At 40.1% G+C, this 13,293-nt stretch overlaps 1 protein-coding gene across 7 annotated transcripts in view; it reads right to left on the reverse strand.

The window, feature by feature from the left end:
• Positions 1-8,891: 8,891 nt before the first annotated feature.
• The window catches only part of sptan1 (spectrin alpha, non-erythrocytic 1), a 76,502-nt gene continuing 72,100 nt past the window's right edge, over positions 8,892-13,293 (reverse strand). For all 7 annotated transcript variants that reach the window (XM_061724907.1, XM_061724902.1, XM_061724903.1 and 4 more), the window contains 5 exons: positions 12,305-12,501; positions 11,634-11,687; positions 11,401-11,547; positions 10,842-10,989; positions 8,892-9,656 (listed from right to left, as the gene is read on the reverse strand). In XM_061724907.1, coding sequence (XP_061580891.1) covers positions 9,531-9,656; positions 10,842-10,989; positions 11,401-11,547; positions 11,634-11,687; positions 12,305-12,501 — 672 coding nt within the window. In that variant the 3' untranslated portion in view covers positions 8,892-9,530. The remainder of the gene's footprint in view (positions 9,657-10,841; positions 10,990-11,400; positions 11,548-11,633; positions 11,688-12,304; positions 12,502-13,293) is intronic.

Here is a 13,293-nt window from a genome sequence, read left to right on the forward strand (position 1 = left end):
CAGAAGTTGTCTCTAGGATCTTTCCAGAGACCCAGAACATTTCCCCCCAAGCAATTATTACATAAACATAAACAACGGCAGGTAAAAACTCCCCTAGTGGGAGAAAAACCTTAAGCTAAACAGTGGCAAAGAAAAACTCCCCTTTAGGAGGGAAGAAACCTGGACCAGGACCTGGGGCCTCATGTACTAAGAGTGCGGCGCACAAGTAAGTTGTGGTCTTTCACGCACACACCAAGGCTGGCGTGCAATTTAGCCCCGCCCCTTCTTCTGATTGGTCGATATTTGATAGATATTTGATAGTTCCTGCAATAACTTTTGAATGGTTTGACATAAAGACTCGTGGGTGGTGTCATCTGACTTAGTTTTGAGTCCTTGACTTTTATTTGTGAAAATTACACGCGCGAGGGCCCGTTCATCGCTGCTTGCAGCTTTAATTGTGCTTATTGTGTGAAAAAGTCATCATTCTTGTTGACAGTGATTTTTTGACAGGATAATGAGATTTAAGTGCTCCCCACCTCACAGGCAAGACAGGTTGGACTTGGACATAAGTACTATAATTATTTGCCTTCCTCCATAAGCAACTCATTTCTCCTGTACTTACAGTACACTAGTGGCCATATATGCACCCATGGTTTCACAAATTTTGTTCAACCATCTTGCACAACAGTGAAAACAAAAAACTGAAACAAGCACAGACCTGGCAACTCAAACTAATGATGAGTGAGTGATGCCTGAACTGTTGTGAAATTGATTTTACACTAAATGTTATCTGCTCTTTGGACCCTGCAAATGTCACAGCCACTGGTCGTCTTATAGGTCACCGTTGGGAAAACTTAAAAAAAAAAAAAAGCAGAATTTAGGAAGTAATATGCACTGTTCTGTTCTACAGAGTTTTCATTTAGGGGCAAATTTCTAGTCGCAGTGTTGCCCCCAAACTTTAAACTTTAAGTAATATTAAGCTACAGCAGTGAGTTTCAAGCACAGACAAGCTTTGTTCTTATTCATTTAATTCATGGGAATCAACAGACATTTTTTTCAAGTTTCCGCTGGACTTTTAGATGTTTCTGACTCTAAGCGTGCCTCAAGGGAACTATTTACTGTACCCAGGGGGTCATTAAAATGGCTCTGGTTATATTTCCCTTCCAACAGAGAATGTCCAACCCCAGTCTGATCTCCTGCAGAGAGTCTTAAGGGACTACTTTTTTGTTTTTTTTAAGGGTACTGTCAGATTAAATTGTCACATTAAAGTATAATTATCCAACTGTCCTATCATTTGCTATGTACCCCTTATGGATGACATGTGTACACCCTTCTTGCATGTCTAAGTCAGTATTAAAGTCTCTTTTTTTCTGTTATCTCTAGCCCCTTTCCCTTGTGTGTGTTTTTCTTTTAATGAGCTGGCATTGCAAAAAAAAGTTTACTTAATTGGAATGAATTCAATTACTAGTTACACTGAATGGGAAAGTATATATACATTTGTAAACATTAACTGCTTTCTATATAAAACTCCTTGAAATTACTTTGTCATGATTTGCCCCTTTACAAGAAAAATGTATTGGAAGGAGGGTTGGAGTTTACTTGTGATACTAACTCCATCCCCAAACTACATGTTGTGCACATGAGGCATGGTTGAACCGTATCCTTATGGTATTTTCAACATTTGATTAAAACCTCTGGAAATGGTGCCAGATTTTAAAACAAGGCGGGTTCATGTCTCATTTTAGCATTTTTGTAATGTTATATGCAATGCTGCATCTTTCCACAGAGTAGTCACAGTTGGAGCCATCCAGAGAATGAGAGGAAGTTTGATCTGACAAGGAAAAGGAGATACTGGTATGTTGGAATAATAAAATTATGTGTGGAAGAAGACTGTCTGTGTAGGGAAGTCTAGCATCTGGTGAAGTCAAAGACCAAAGATAATGAGGAATGGGAAGCTGCTGTGGCCAAACGCCCACGAACATGGAACTATTTCTACAATCAAGCACAGACAGGGGCAGGAAATTTGGAGATGGAGAGGCCTGCTAAGGGAGAACTGGAGCCAGGCATTGGCCACGGTTATATGATGTTTTTTAATTCGGAATTATAAATTCCGAAATTAAATAATTCCGAATTAAACAATTTTCCTTCGAGTTTACATGGAAATAGTGTGACTCTTTGTGACTCTCCAGCAGACACTGTGGAGTCTTACCGCTTCCTGGGGACCATCATAACCCAGGACCTCACTTGGGAGCTGAACATCATCTCCCTCATCAAAAAAGCACAGCAGAGGATGTACTTCCTGCAGCAGCTGAAGAAGTTCAACCTGCCAAAGAAAATGATGGTGCAGTTCTACACGGCCATCATTGAGTCCATCCTCACCTCCTCCATCACAATCTGGTACGCTGCCACTGCAAAGGACAGGAGCAGCTGCAGCATATCATCTGCGCTGCAACCTTCCATCTCTCCAGGACCTGCATGCCTCCAGGATCTTCAGGGTCTCCAGGACCCTGAAGCGTGTAGGAAAGATTGCAGCAGACCCCTCCCACCCCGGACATAAACTGTTCCAGACTCTTCCCTCTGGCAGGAGGCTGCGGTCCATCAGGACCAAAACCTCACACTACACTCCGACTGCAGCTGTCCTCATCAACAAGGCCCCGGACCCCCCAGTCTACCACAGACTGCCCCATCAATGAATCATTATTCATTCATACACATTCTCACCGGTGGTGGTAAGCTACGTTTGTAGCCACAGCTGCCCTGGGGCAGACTGACGGAATATTGCGCCAAACGGCCCCTCCGACCACCACCAAACATTCATACACATTCACACGGGGCAAGGTGGGTAAGGTGTCTTGCCCAAGGACACTACAACAGCAAACTGGGACGGAGTGGGATTCAAACCGCCAACCTTCCGATCATTGGCCGACCCGCTCTACCACCTGAGCTACTGCCGCCCCTTATGCGTCACATTAACGCACATTCTAGGACCTAGGTCACCTTTGTACAGACTCATTACTCCGGCACTTTAAAACCAACATGTTGTAAACTACACTATCACCACAACAAATTCCTTGCGTGTGTTAAACGACTTGGCAATAAACGTATTTTTGATTCTGATTCTGATATAAATTACTGCATTAAAATTACTTATTTGCCCTCTAGTTGACACATAAATTACTGCATTTAAATGCATTTTATGCCCTCTAATGGACACATAAGTTACTTCATTAAAATTACTTATTTGCCTTTTAGTGGACATATAAATTACTGCATTAAAATTACTTATTTGCATTTTAGTGGACATAAATTACTGCATCAAACTTTACTTATTTTCCCTCTAGTGGACACAAATGACTGCATTAAAATTACTTATTTTCCCTCTAGTGGACACATACATTACTGCATTAAAATGTATTCACTTGCACTCTCACGGACGTATAAATTACTGTATTAAACTTTACTTATTTGCCCTCTAGGGCAGTGGTTCCCAACCTTTTTTCAATGGAGCCCCCCCTACTTGTGTTTAAGACCAGCCGGGCCCCCCGACCCGTACGTATTAGCAGCAAAAGTGTAAAGTTATTCGTTACAAACCTTTAATTCAAAAAATGAACATTAATTATGTTTTTTTGATACATTTCTCTTTGGTTTACCCTGTACTTTGTTTTTCTCACCTTCCTTTTGTGTCACCAATGTATAAAATACACACAAAAAATAATTGCAAGGACATACAAATATTTCTGAAAAATGTCTTTTTTAATATGAGAGCAACATTTTTTAACATTTTTCCTTTAACAACCTGTCGGAGTAGTAGTATGATTAAATGTTGAATAATAATATAATAATACGTTTAAGTTTTTATCCTGATAAATAACTTAGTATTTTAAAAGGACCAAAATATATTTTCAAGTGGGTTCATACAGACTTGGATTACTGTATTCCATTAGGTGTGTTATTATGATTTTTTATTTATTTAACATGTGTAAATATAATTTTTACAACTGCATATCCTCAAAGCAGACAAAGTTTCGCGCCCCCCCCCCAGAGATCTCTGGCGCCCCCCCAGGGGGCCGCGGACCCCAGGTTGGGAGACACTGCTCTAGGGGACACATAAATTACCACATTTAAATGCATTTATTTGCCCTCTAGTGGACACATAAATTACTGCATTAAAATTACTTATTTACTCTCTAGTGGACATATTAATTACTGCATTAAAATGACTTAAATTACTGCATTACACTTTATGTAGTTTCCCTTTAGTGGACTTATGAGTTACTTTGAATGAATTACTTATTTGCCCTCTAGTAGACATATAAATTACTGCATTAAAATGTATTTACTTGCACTCTCATGGACGTATAAATTACTGTATTACTTTACTTATTTGCCCTGTAGTGGACATATAAGTTACTGCATTAAAATGCATTTATTTGCCCTCTAGTGGACATGTAAGTTACTGTTTTAAAATTACTTATTTGCCCTCTAGTGGACATATTAATTACCGCATTTAAATGCATTTATTTGTCCTGTAGTGGACATATAAATTACTGCATTAAAATTAATTTACTTACATTCTCGTGTACATATAAATAACTGCATTAAAATTACTTATTTGCCCTCCAGTGGACACATAAATTACCGCATTTAAATGCATTTATTTGCTTTCTAGTGGACATATAAGTTACTGCATTAAAATTACTTATTTGCCCTCTAGTGGACATATTAATTACTGCATTAAAATTACTTATTTGCCCTCTAGTGGACATATAAGTTACTGCATTAAAATTACTTATTTGCCCTCAAGTGGACATATTAATTACTGCATTAAAATTACCTATTTGCCCTCTAGTGGACATATCAATTATTGCATTAAAATGTATTTACTTGCACTCTCATTGACGTATAAATTACTGTATTAAACTTTACTTATTTTCCTTCTAGTGGACATCTAAATTACAGCATTAAAATTACTTATTTGCCCCCTAGTGGACATATAAGTTACTGCATTAAACTTTATGCAGTTGCCCACTAGTGGACACATAATTTACTGCATTTAAATGCATTTATTTTCCCTCTAGTGGACATATAAGTTACTGCAATAAAATTACTTATTGACCCTCTAGTGGGCATACAAGTTACTGCATTAAAATTACTCATTTGCCCTCTAGTCGACATATACATCACTGCATTAAAACTTGCTTACACACTCTCTAATGGACTTATAAATTACTTCATTAACTCTGCATTGACTTTATTGCCCTCCTAGTGGACATATAAATGAATGCAATACAATGTACTAGGTGGCCCTGTAACCCTGTAGTGCAGTGGTCCCCAACCCCCGGGCCCCGGCCCGGTACCGGGCCGTGGGTCATCTGGTACTGGGCCGCACAGAGAGAAAAAATAATTTCTGTAGCATCCCCTGATGATGGATGGCTCTCAAACTGATGGTTCACAATGTTTTTATTCCTTGGATGTACAATAAATACACTGCAAACACCCCATAAGAGCTATAAAGAAATAAAATAAAATAGAGTTAGTCTTTCTACATTCATATAAGTTTCATTTAACTTAAATACAGACCGACGCAGCTGCTGCTCGCTCGGTAATAACAGCTACACAGGCTGATTTATGGTTCCGTGTTACACCTGCGCAGAGCCTACGGTGTAGGGTGCGCGGCGACGCCGTAGGCTACGCCGTCGATTTAACGCGGAACCATAAATCAGGCCTACCGCTGACAGCAAAACTCAATATGTACATAAATAAGGCATAACATTTGCAAAGAAAACAAATCCTTATCAGAAGGTGCTTTTTGTGTCAGTTGGGCACCACTTTAGCTTCCAAGACACTAGTTTAGTCTTTCAGACATACTTTCTACTGCTGTTAAACTTTTACCATCAAAGTCCGAAGCTCAGGATGTTTACAATTTCTCGGCGAGACGCCTTCAAAATAAAAGCACTAAATCTCGGTCTCATTAATAAATAAAATAAAAGCCTGGCTTTAAATAACGTTAATGAAACATAAAAACATAAAAACACATTTATAGAAATACTCATATCAAAGGTAATTTACAATTTCCATTATTTTATTTTATTTTTTGAAAATTATGTTTTATTATTATTCATTATTATTATTACTATAGAGAAAATATCACAGTTTTTAATGCCGATCTTGTCATTTTATTTAGTTTTTATCAACTACACCTTTAGATTGGGCCGTGAAAATATTGTCAGACATTAAACCGGTCCGCGGTTCAGAAAAGGTTGGGGACCACTGCTGTAGTGGACGTCTAAATTACTGCATTAGAATTTACTTAATTGCCCTTTATTGGACATACAAGTTACTGCATTAAAATGCCCTTATTTGCCCTCTAGGAGACATATAATCCCTGTGTCCAGCTCATGTGATGTGGACACTCATCCTTGCCCTGATACTCTGAAGGATCTTCCTGGGAGGTCAGACATGAACCACAAGAGGACAAATACTGAAATGCCAAGCTTTGAGAGTGTGGAGAGGAGGATGTGGTCGTTGACCGTGTGAAAGGCAGCAGACAGGTCAAGCAGTATGAGGAGTGAAGAGGGGGGGGCAGGGGTGGGCTGTGCCCACCCAAACGTGCGTCCTGCCCACCCAATCAAAGTTATGGGGATCCTTTTTTTTTATAATTTTATTTTTTTATAAATATAAAAAAATATCACAGAATATCTGTACCGTTTCTGATTGGGTGGGCACTGCGCATCATTTTTAGACAACAATGAACGCATACCGCAAAAGTTGTGTCTCGGCGGAGGGACCCGGCATGCAGAGCACACACTGAAGGCTGATTTATGGTTCTGCGTTACAACAACGCAGACTGGTGCGCATCGCCGCGTACCCTACGCCGTAGGCTACACTGTGGCTCCAGAGCCTGCACAGCACCGCAGCGCACCCCCACCCGCACCGGCGCTCTCCACCGGGATGGAGAGAGGCGTCTCCCTCCTGGCGAGGGAGGAGAGCGCCGGTGCAGAGTGCCGTGCAGGCTCTGGAGCCGCCAGCCTGCCGCAGGACCTTTTAAATCGACGCAGAGCCTACGTAATAGGGTATGATTGATTGATTAAAAAAAATAAAAAAAATAAATAAATAAATGCAGCCTCAACAGAGCACAATCCAGTGTCCTATTTGTGCCGCTGTTCTGCCATTTTTTGCTGCTTTGCCAAAAATGCTACCTAATGGTTTTCTACCTTTGCAGAGCTACAATTTTTGTGTTTTGTTTTTTTTCTGTGTTTTACTCCCTAGCCCACTTCCTTTCCCCCCCCCCAAGTGGTCCTTGTCTCTTGCCAGGCCGTTATTGTAAATAAGAATGTGTTCTTAATGACCTGCCTGATTAAATAAAGGCCAATGATTGAAAGAATATCAAATAAAGCGATAGAATAGTTTTTTTTCTCTTTATCGTATAATGTTCACATAGTGTAATGCAATTCATGTCATGGGTAGTGTATTTTGAAGGATCAAAGACTCAACATCCCATATTATCCATTCTAGTGTGTACCAGTGTGTGCCAATGTACTAGTGTGAACCTCTGTGTACCAGTGCGTACCAGCGTGTTCTAGTGTGTACCAGTGTGTGGCAGTGTGTACCAGTGTGTACTTTTGTGTGCACTAGTGTGTACCAGTTTGTACTAGTGTGTACCAGTGTGTACCAGTTTGTACTAGTGTGTACCAGTATGTACTAGTGTGAACCTGTGTGTACCAGCGTGTACTAGTGTGTACCAGTTTGTACTAGTGTGTACTAGTGTGTACCAGTTTGTACCAGTGTGTACTAGCTACCACTTTGTTTTCAAACATCCGTAGGATGATCATTCCCAAACGTATAATACCGGTATGTAAAATTTAGATCTGACGTGTTTCTGGTTTCTGCCAAGTGCTGTCCCATTCTTATTTCTACCATTTGGAGCCCTCACACTCTCTCACACTTGATCACTTCCAGCTGACGTCACTTAAGTCTGTGAGGGTTCAGGGCTTGAGGGTTTAGGGCGGAGATTGGAATTCAGGGTATGTCTCTCGGCTGGCCTGGGAACGCCTCGGACTCCCCTGGAAGAGCCAGAGGAAGAGCTGGAGGAAGAGCCAGAAGAAGAGCCGGAGGAAGTGTCTGGGGTGAAGGAAGTCTGGGCATCTCTGCTGAGATTGCTGCCCCCGCGACCCGGTAACGGATAAGCGGCGGACAATGGATGGATGGATTTCGATTTTTTCACCGGCCTCACCTGCTGGCCGTCAGGAAGACAGACAGGACCATCGGCGTTTGGCAGCTAAGCTCCGACTTGACGGAGGAGAAGCCCAAAGAAACCCGCCAGCTGGACCAGATCGCCAAAGAGGCCACAGACTGAACTGAAACCCCAACAGACTTTGTTTAATGTGTCATGAATAAAAACAAGACGACAAGTTTCCAGTTGTAACCAGTAGCGTTTATTAAAGCACACTGCAGCTGTTAAAGTGGTTGTTACGACAATGTCACCATTTAGTTCTTAAATCCAATAAAAGCAGAGCTAAAGCAGCTAAAAACAGTCACATTCAGAAGCAGATAAGTTTCACAACCCCACGGTCGCAGTGAGATAAATAGATATTACAGATGAGGTGAGTATTTCTAGTGCAACAATCATGCAGTTTCAGCTGTGTGTTAGCGTAGGAGTGTGTGTGGGGGGAAACGCATCCCGATTGGTCACTGGGGGAAGCCAGGGGATCAGTTGACGATTTTTTTCTCGACATTTCAACTTTTTTCTCAAAATTGTACTTTAACATTTATTTTGACTTTTTCTCGACATTTCGACTTTTTTCTCAAAATTGTACTTCAACATTCATCTCGACATTTCGACTTTTTTCTCAACATTTCGACTTTTTTCTCAACTTTTCAACTTTTTTCTCAAAATTGTACTTCAACATTAATTTCGACTTTTTTCTCGACATTTCGACTTTTTTCTCAAAATTGTACTTCAACATTAATCTCGACATTTCGACTTTATTTTTTTTTTTTCGACTTTTTTCTCAAAATTGTATTTTAACAATCTCGACATTTCGACTTTCTCAACATTTTGACTTTTTTCTCAAAACTGTACTTCAACATTAATCTCGACATTTCGACTTTCTCGACATTTCAACTTTTTTCTCGACATTTCGACTTTTTTCTCAAAATTGTAAGCCCAAAAAACCCCAAAAAAGCCAACTGGATCAGATCGCCAGCGAGGTGACGGATTAGATTTGTTTTGTGTGTCATGAATAAAAACAAGACGACAAGTTTCCAGTTATAACCAGTAGCGTTTATTAAAGCACACTGCAGCTGTTAGAGTTGTTGTTACGACAATGTCACCATTCTTAAATCCAATAAAAGCAGAGCTAAAGCAGCTAAAAACAGTCACATTCAGAAGCAGATAAGTTTCACAACCACACGGTCGCAGTGAGATAAATAGATATTACAGATAGTGAGTATTTCTAGTGCAACAATCATGCAGTTTCAGCTGTGTGTTAGCATAGGAGTGTGTGTGGGGGGAAACGCATCCCGATTGGTCACTGGGGGAAGCCAGGGGATCAGTTGACGAAGAGCGAGCGCGTGAACTCGACGAAGTCGAAGGCGGACGGCAGCTCGCGGCCCTTGCTGTCCAGGTAGGGCTTCATGTGCGACAGGCAGTAGTCGGCCTGCTCCCTGGTCAGGTTCTGGAAGAAAGAGGGAAGGGTTGAGGACGACGGTGCCGCCACAAATACAAACAAGGGACGCCCCCATTTCAGCAGCGCAGGCACCAAAAAAAAGGGAACATCCCCAAAACTTGTAAACTGAATAGAAATGTGTTTTAATAGCATTGAACTTTCATGACTGTACAGACAGCCGGCCATGCTAGCAGCTGAAATGGCTACACTGCAAAAACTCAAAATCTTAACAAGAATATTTAGTCTAATTTTTAGTCAAAAGAAATCTCATTACACTGAAAACAAGACTCATCACTGGAAAAAAACTACAATTTTCACCTGTTTCAAGTAGATTTTCACTTAAAATAAGTAGAAAAAACTGCCAGTGGAGAAGATTTTTTTTTCTTTTAGAAGATAAATCTGGCAGATTTTTCTACTTATTTCAAGTGAAAATTTACTTGAAACAGGTGAAAATTGTCAAATAAGTTATTTTTTTGGTAATGACTTGTTTTAAGTGTAATGAGATTTTCTGACTAAAAATTTTAACATTTTAACTAGAAATAAGACAAATATTCCTGGTAAGATTTTGAGTTTTTGCAGTGTACATACGTCCACCGTTTTTTAACAATGAATTTATATATAAAGAGTGACATTTGTTGTTTTTTATGCAATTTCCCTTAGACACACACACTTAAACTCACACTCTAAAAATGGCGTCCGTATTAATGGTGCCATCGGTGTAAACCGGAGTCAAGTTCTCTCGTCTGATTTATGTCTGACCGGGCAATAAAGCTTTTTCTGATTCTGATTATAATTATGTTTATTTATTTTATCATATTATTACTTTTTAATCTCATTTTGTTATTGAGTTTATCTTGCAGTATTACTATTACTGTTAATGCACTGAAAAAACTCAAAATCCTACCAGGAATATTTGGCAGATTTTTCTACGTATTTTAAGTGAAAATCTACTTGAAACAGGTGAAAATTGTTGTTTTTTCCAGTGATGATTGTTTTAAGTGTAATGAGTATAGTAATAGTTTTTCGACTAAAAATGAGACATTTTAACTAGAAATAAGACAAATATTCTTGTTAAGATTTTGAGTTTTTGCAGTGTATTGGTTCAATACGGAACGCAACTTTTAATTCCCAATAACGTAACAATTCCGTATTTGGAGCCTTCGCGGGGCGCGGCAGCCTGTCGGAGCTCGGTACCTGGTAAAGCTCCTCTTTGGTGACGTAGGGCTTGTTCTCGGTGCTCAGGGCCCGGAAGGCGCTCTCGATCTCCTCGCTGGACTTGACGTTCTCTGTCTCGCGGCTGATCATGAAGGCCATGTATTCCTGCAGCGACACGTTGCCGTCCCTGCACACGGCGGAACGCTAGCGTTAGTAACAAGTTTATCTGCACAGCACAATCCAACACAAGGTCATTCAAAGAGCTTTACATCAACATTAAAAGCACCAAGACACAATTAAAACAGTAAATAATGAATAAAATTAAATAAAATGATGAGAAAAGAGGTAAAATAATAGAAAGCACCAGTTGTTAAAAAGTAAGGGCAGTAGAGTCCAGCAGGTACATCTCATTCTTACAATGGCAAGAATTACGTTTCTATAAGGTCAAAACGTACAAAGACCGGGTCAAATACAGTATTACAAAAGTAAACTAAAAAAAACACCAAATTATTTAGGGGGGCTTAAGAATATTTTAGGGAGGCTTCAGCCCCCCTAAAATAGGCCTAACGACGCCACTGTTAACTGGTAAAGGACAGACCTGTTGGGGTCGACGGTGTTCAGAATGGCCTCGAACTCGGGGTCGGGTTCTCCTTCCTCCACCATGGGCAGGTCATAGCCCAGCGAGCGCAGGCACGACTTGAACTCCTGGTGGTTCAGACGACCAGACTTCTCCTTGTCGAAGTGTCTGAATAGAACAAACAAAAGGATGTGATTCCTCCCGGCAGCAAAAACGTAGCAACAAACAGCTGAAACCCATAAACGCCGACTCACTTGAACATCATGCTGAACTCCTTCAGCGCGTCCTCCGTCACTCCCGTGGTGTTTCTGGAAGGTGGAGGAGAAGAGAGAACTGGATTGGAATTTGATTTGAAGATTTGATTTCAAACATGCTTAAAAAAGCGTGCAAAAAAGTGAAAAAACAGAATACAAATATATATATATACACAAATATATATACAAATATATATTTACATATAAATATATATACAAATACATATATATATACACACACACACACACACACACACACGCGCACACACACTGTTAAAACCCAAAATCTTAACAAGAATATTTGTCTTACTTCTAGTTAAAATGTCTCATTTTTAGTCAAAAAAATCTCATTACACTTAAAACAAGACTCATCACTGGAAAAAACAACAATTCTAGTAAATTTTCACTTAAAATAAGTAGATAAATCTGCCAGTGGAACAAGAAAAATCTACTTGAAACAGGTGAAAATTGTTGTTTTTTCCAGTAATGAGTCTTGTTTTAAGTGTAATGAGATTTGTTTTGACTAAAAATGAGACATTTTAACTAGAAATAATAACAGGAAAAATATTCCTGGTAAGAGTTTTTGCAGTGTTGCTCCTACCATCAGCTTTTGCTAGCTTCTCCAGGAGACCAGTTCACATGTTTGTGAATAAATGAGTAAATGTTCGTACCGGGCCTGGATCTGCTGCTCCAGGTTGTGCTGCATCCTCATCCCCAGCTGGTCCAGCTGGTCCCACTGCTGGGCCAGGCCCACCGTGCTGTGCTCCGTGTACTTGTTGTCCAGGATCAGAGCCTCCTCCATGGCGGCGCCGAGGTCCTCGATCTTCTTCAGCTGGCTGCGCATGGCGCGGATCTCCTGGTGCTTACGCTGAGAAAACCGAAAACACGTCGTCAAAACCCCAAGCCGAGCGGAAATCTCACTGCTCACCAGGGCTAAAATCCGACAAATTTCCTGGTCTTAACATTTCGACTTTTTTCCTCAAAATTGGACTTCAACATTAATCTCAACATTTCCACTTTTTTCTTGAAATTTCGACTTTTTTCTCGACATTTCCACTTTTTTCTCGACATTTCGAATTTTTTCTCGACATTTCGACTTTTTTCTCAAAATTGTACTTCAACATTAATCTCGACATTTCGACTTTTTCCTCGACATTGACTTTTTTCTTTTCCAGAAATTGAACAACTAAAATTAAATTAAGCGCGGTCATCACGTGATCCCGCTGCACCAATAGGATTTTACTAGTAAACACAATATATTAATATTAATAACCCAATATCGCGCTACAGTTTGTCATGGCGCGGATCTCCTGGTGTTTACGCTGAGGAACCGAAACACAACACGTAATCAAACCCGAAGCCGAGCGGAACCATCGCTGCTCACTAGGGCTGTAACGATTTCTCGAATAATTCGAGTAATACGATTACAAAAAATAATGGAGGAATGTTCTCTGCTTCGAGGAATTGTTTAATTTTGCAGCTCAAAGCAGGTATTTCTCCTGGACTACGTTTAATGCGACACAACGCGCTGACGCCGCGCACGTAAAGGAAGAAGAAAGAGGAGGATATGTTTGGTTTTAACTAAAAGAAAAGGCAGAAAATGTCAAAAGTGCATGTATCACTGTAAGAAAAATAAAAACGTAATAAAGCTAACTGGGTA

The sequence above is a fragment of the Cololabis saira genome, chromosome 7 (assembly GCF_033807715.1).
Source record: "Cololabis saira isolate AMF1-May2022 chromosome 7, fColSai1.1, whole genome shotgun sequence".
NCBI classification, from domain to species: domain Eukaryota; kingdom Metazoa; phylum Chordata; class Actinopteri; order Beloniformes; family Belonidae; genus Cololabis; species Cololabis saira.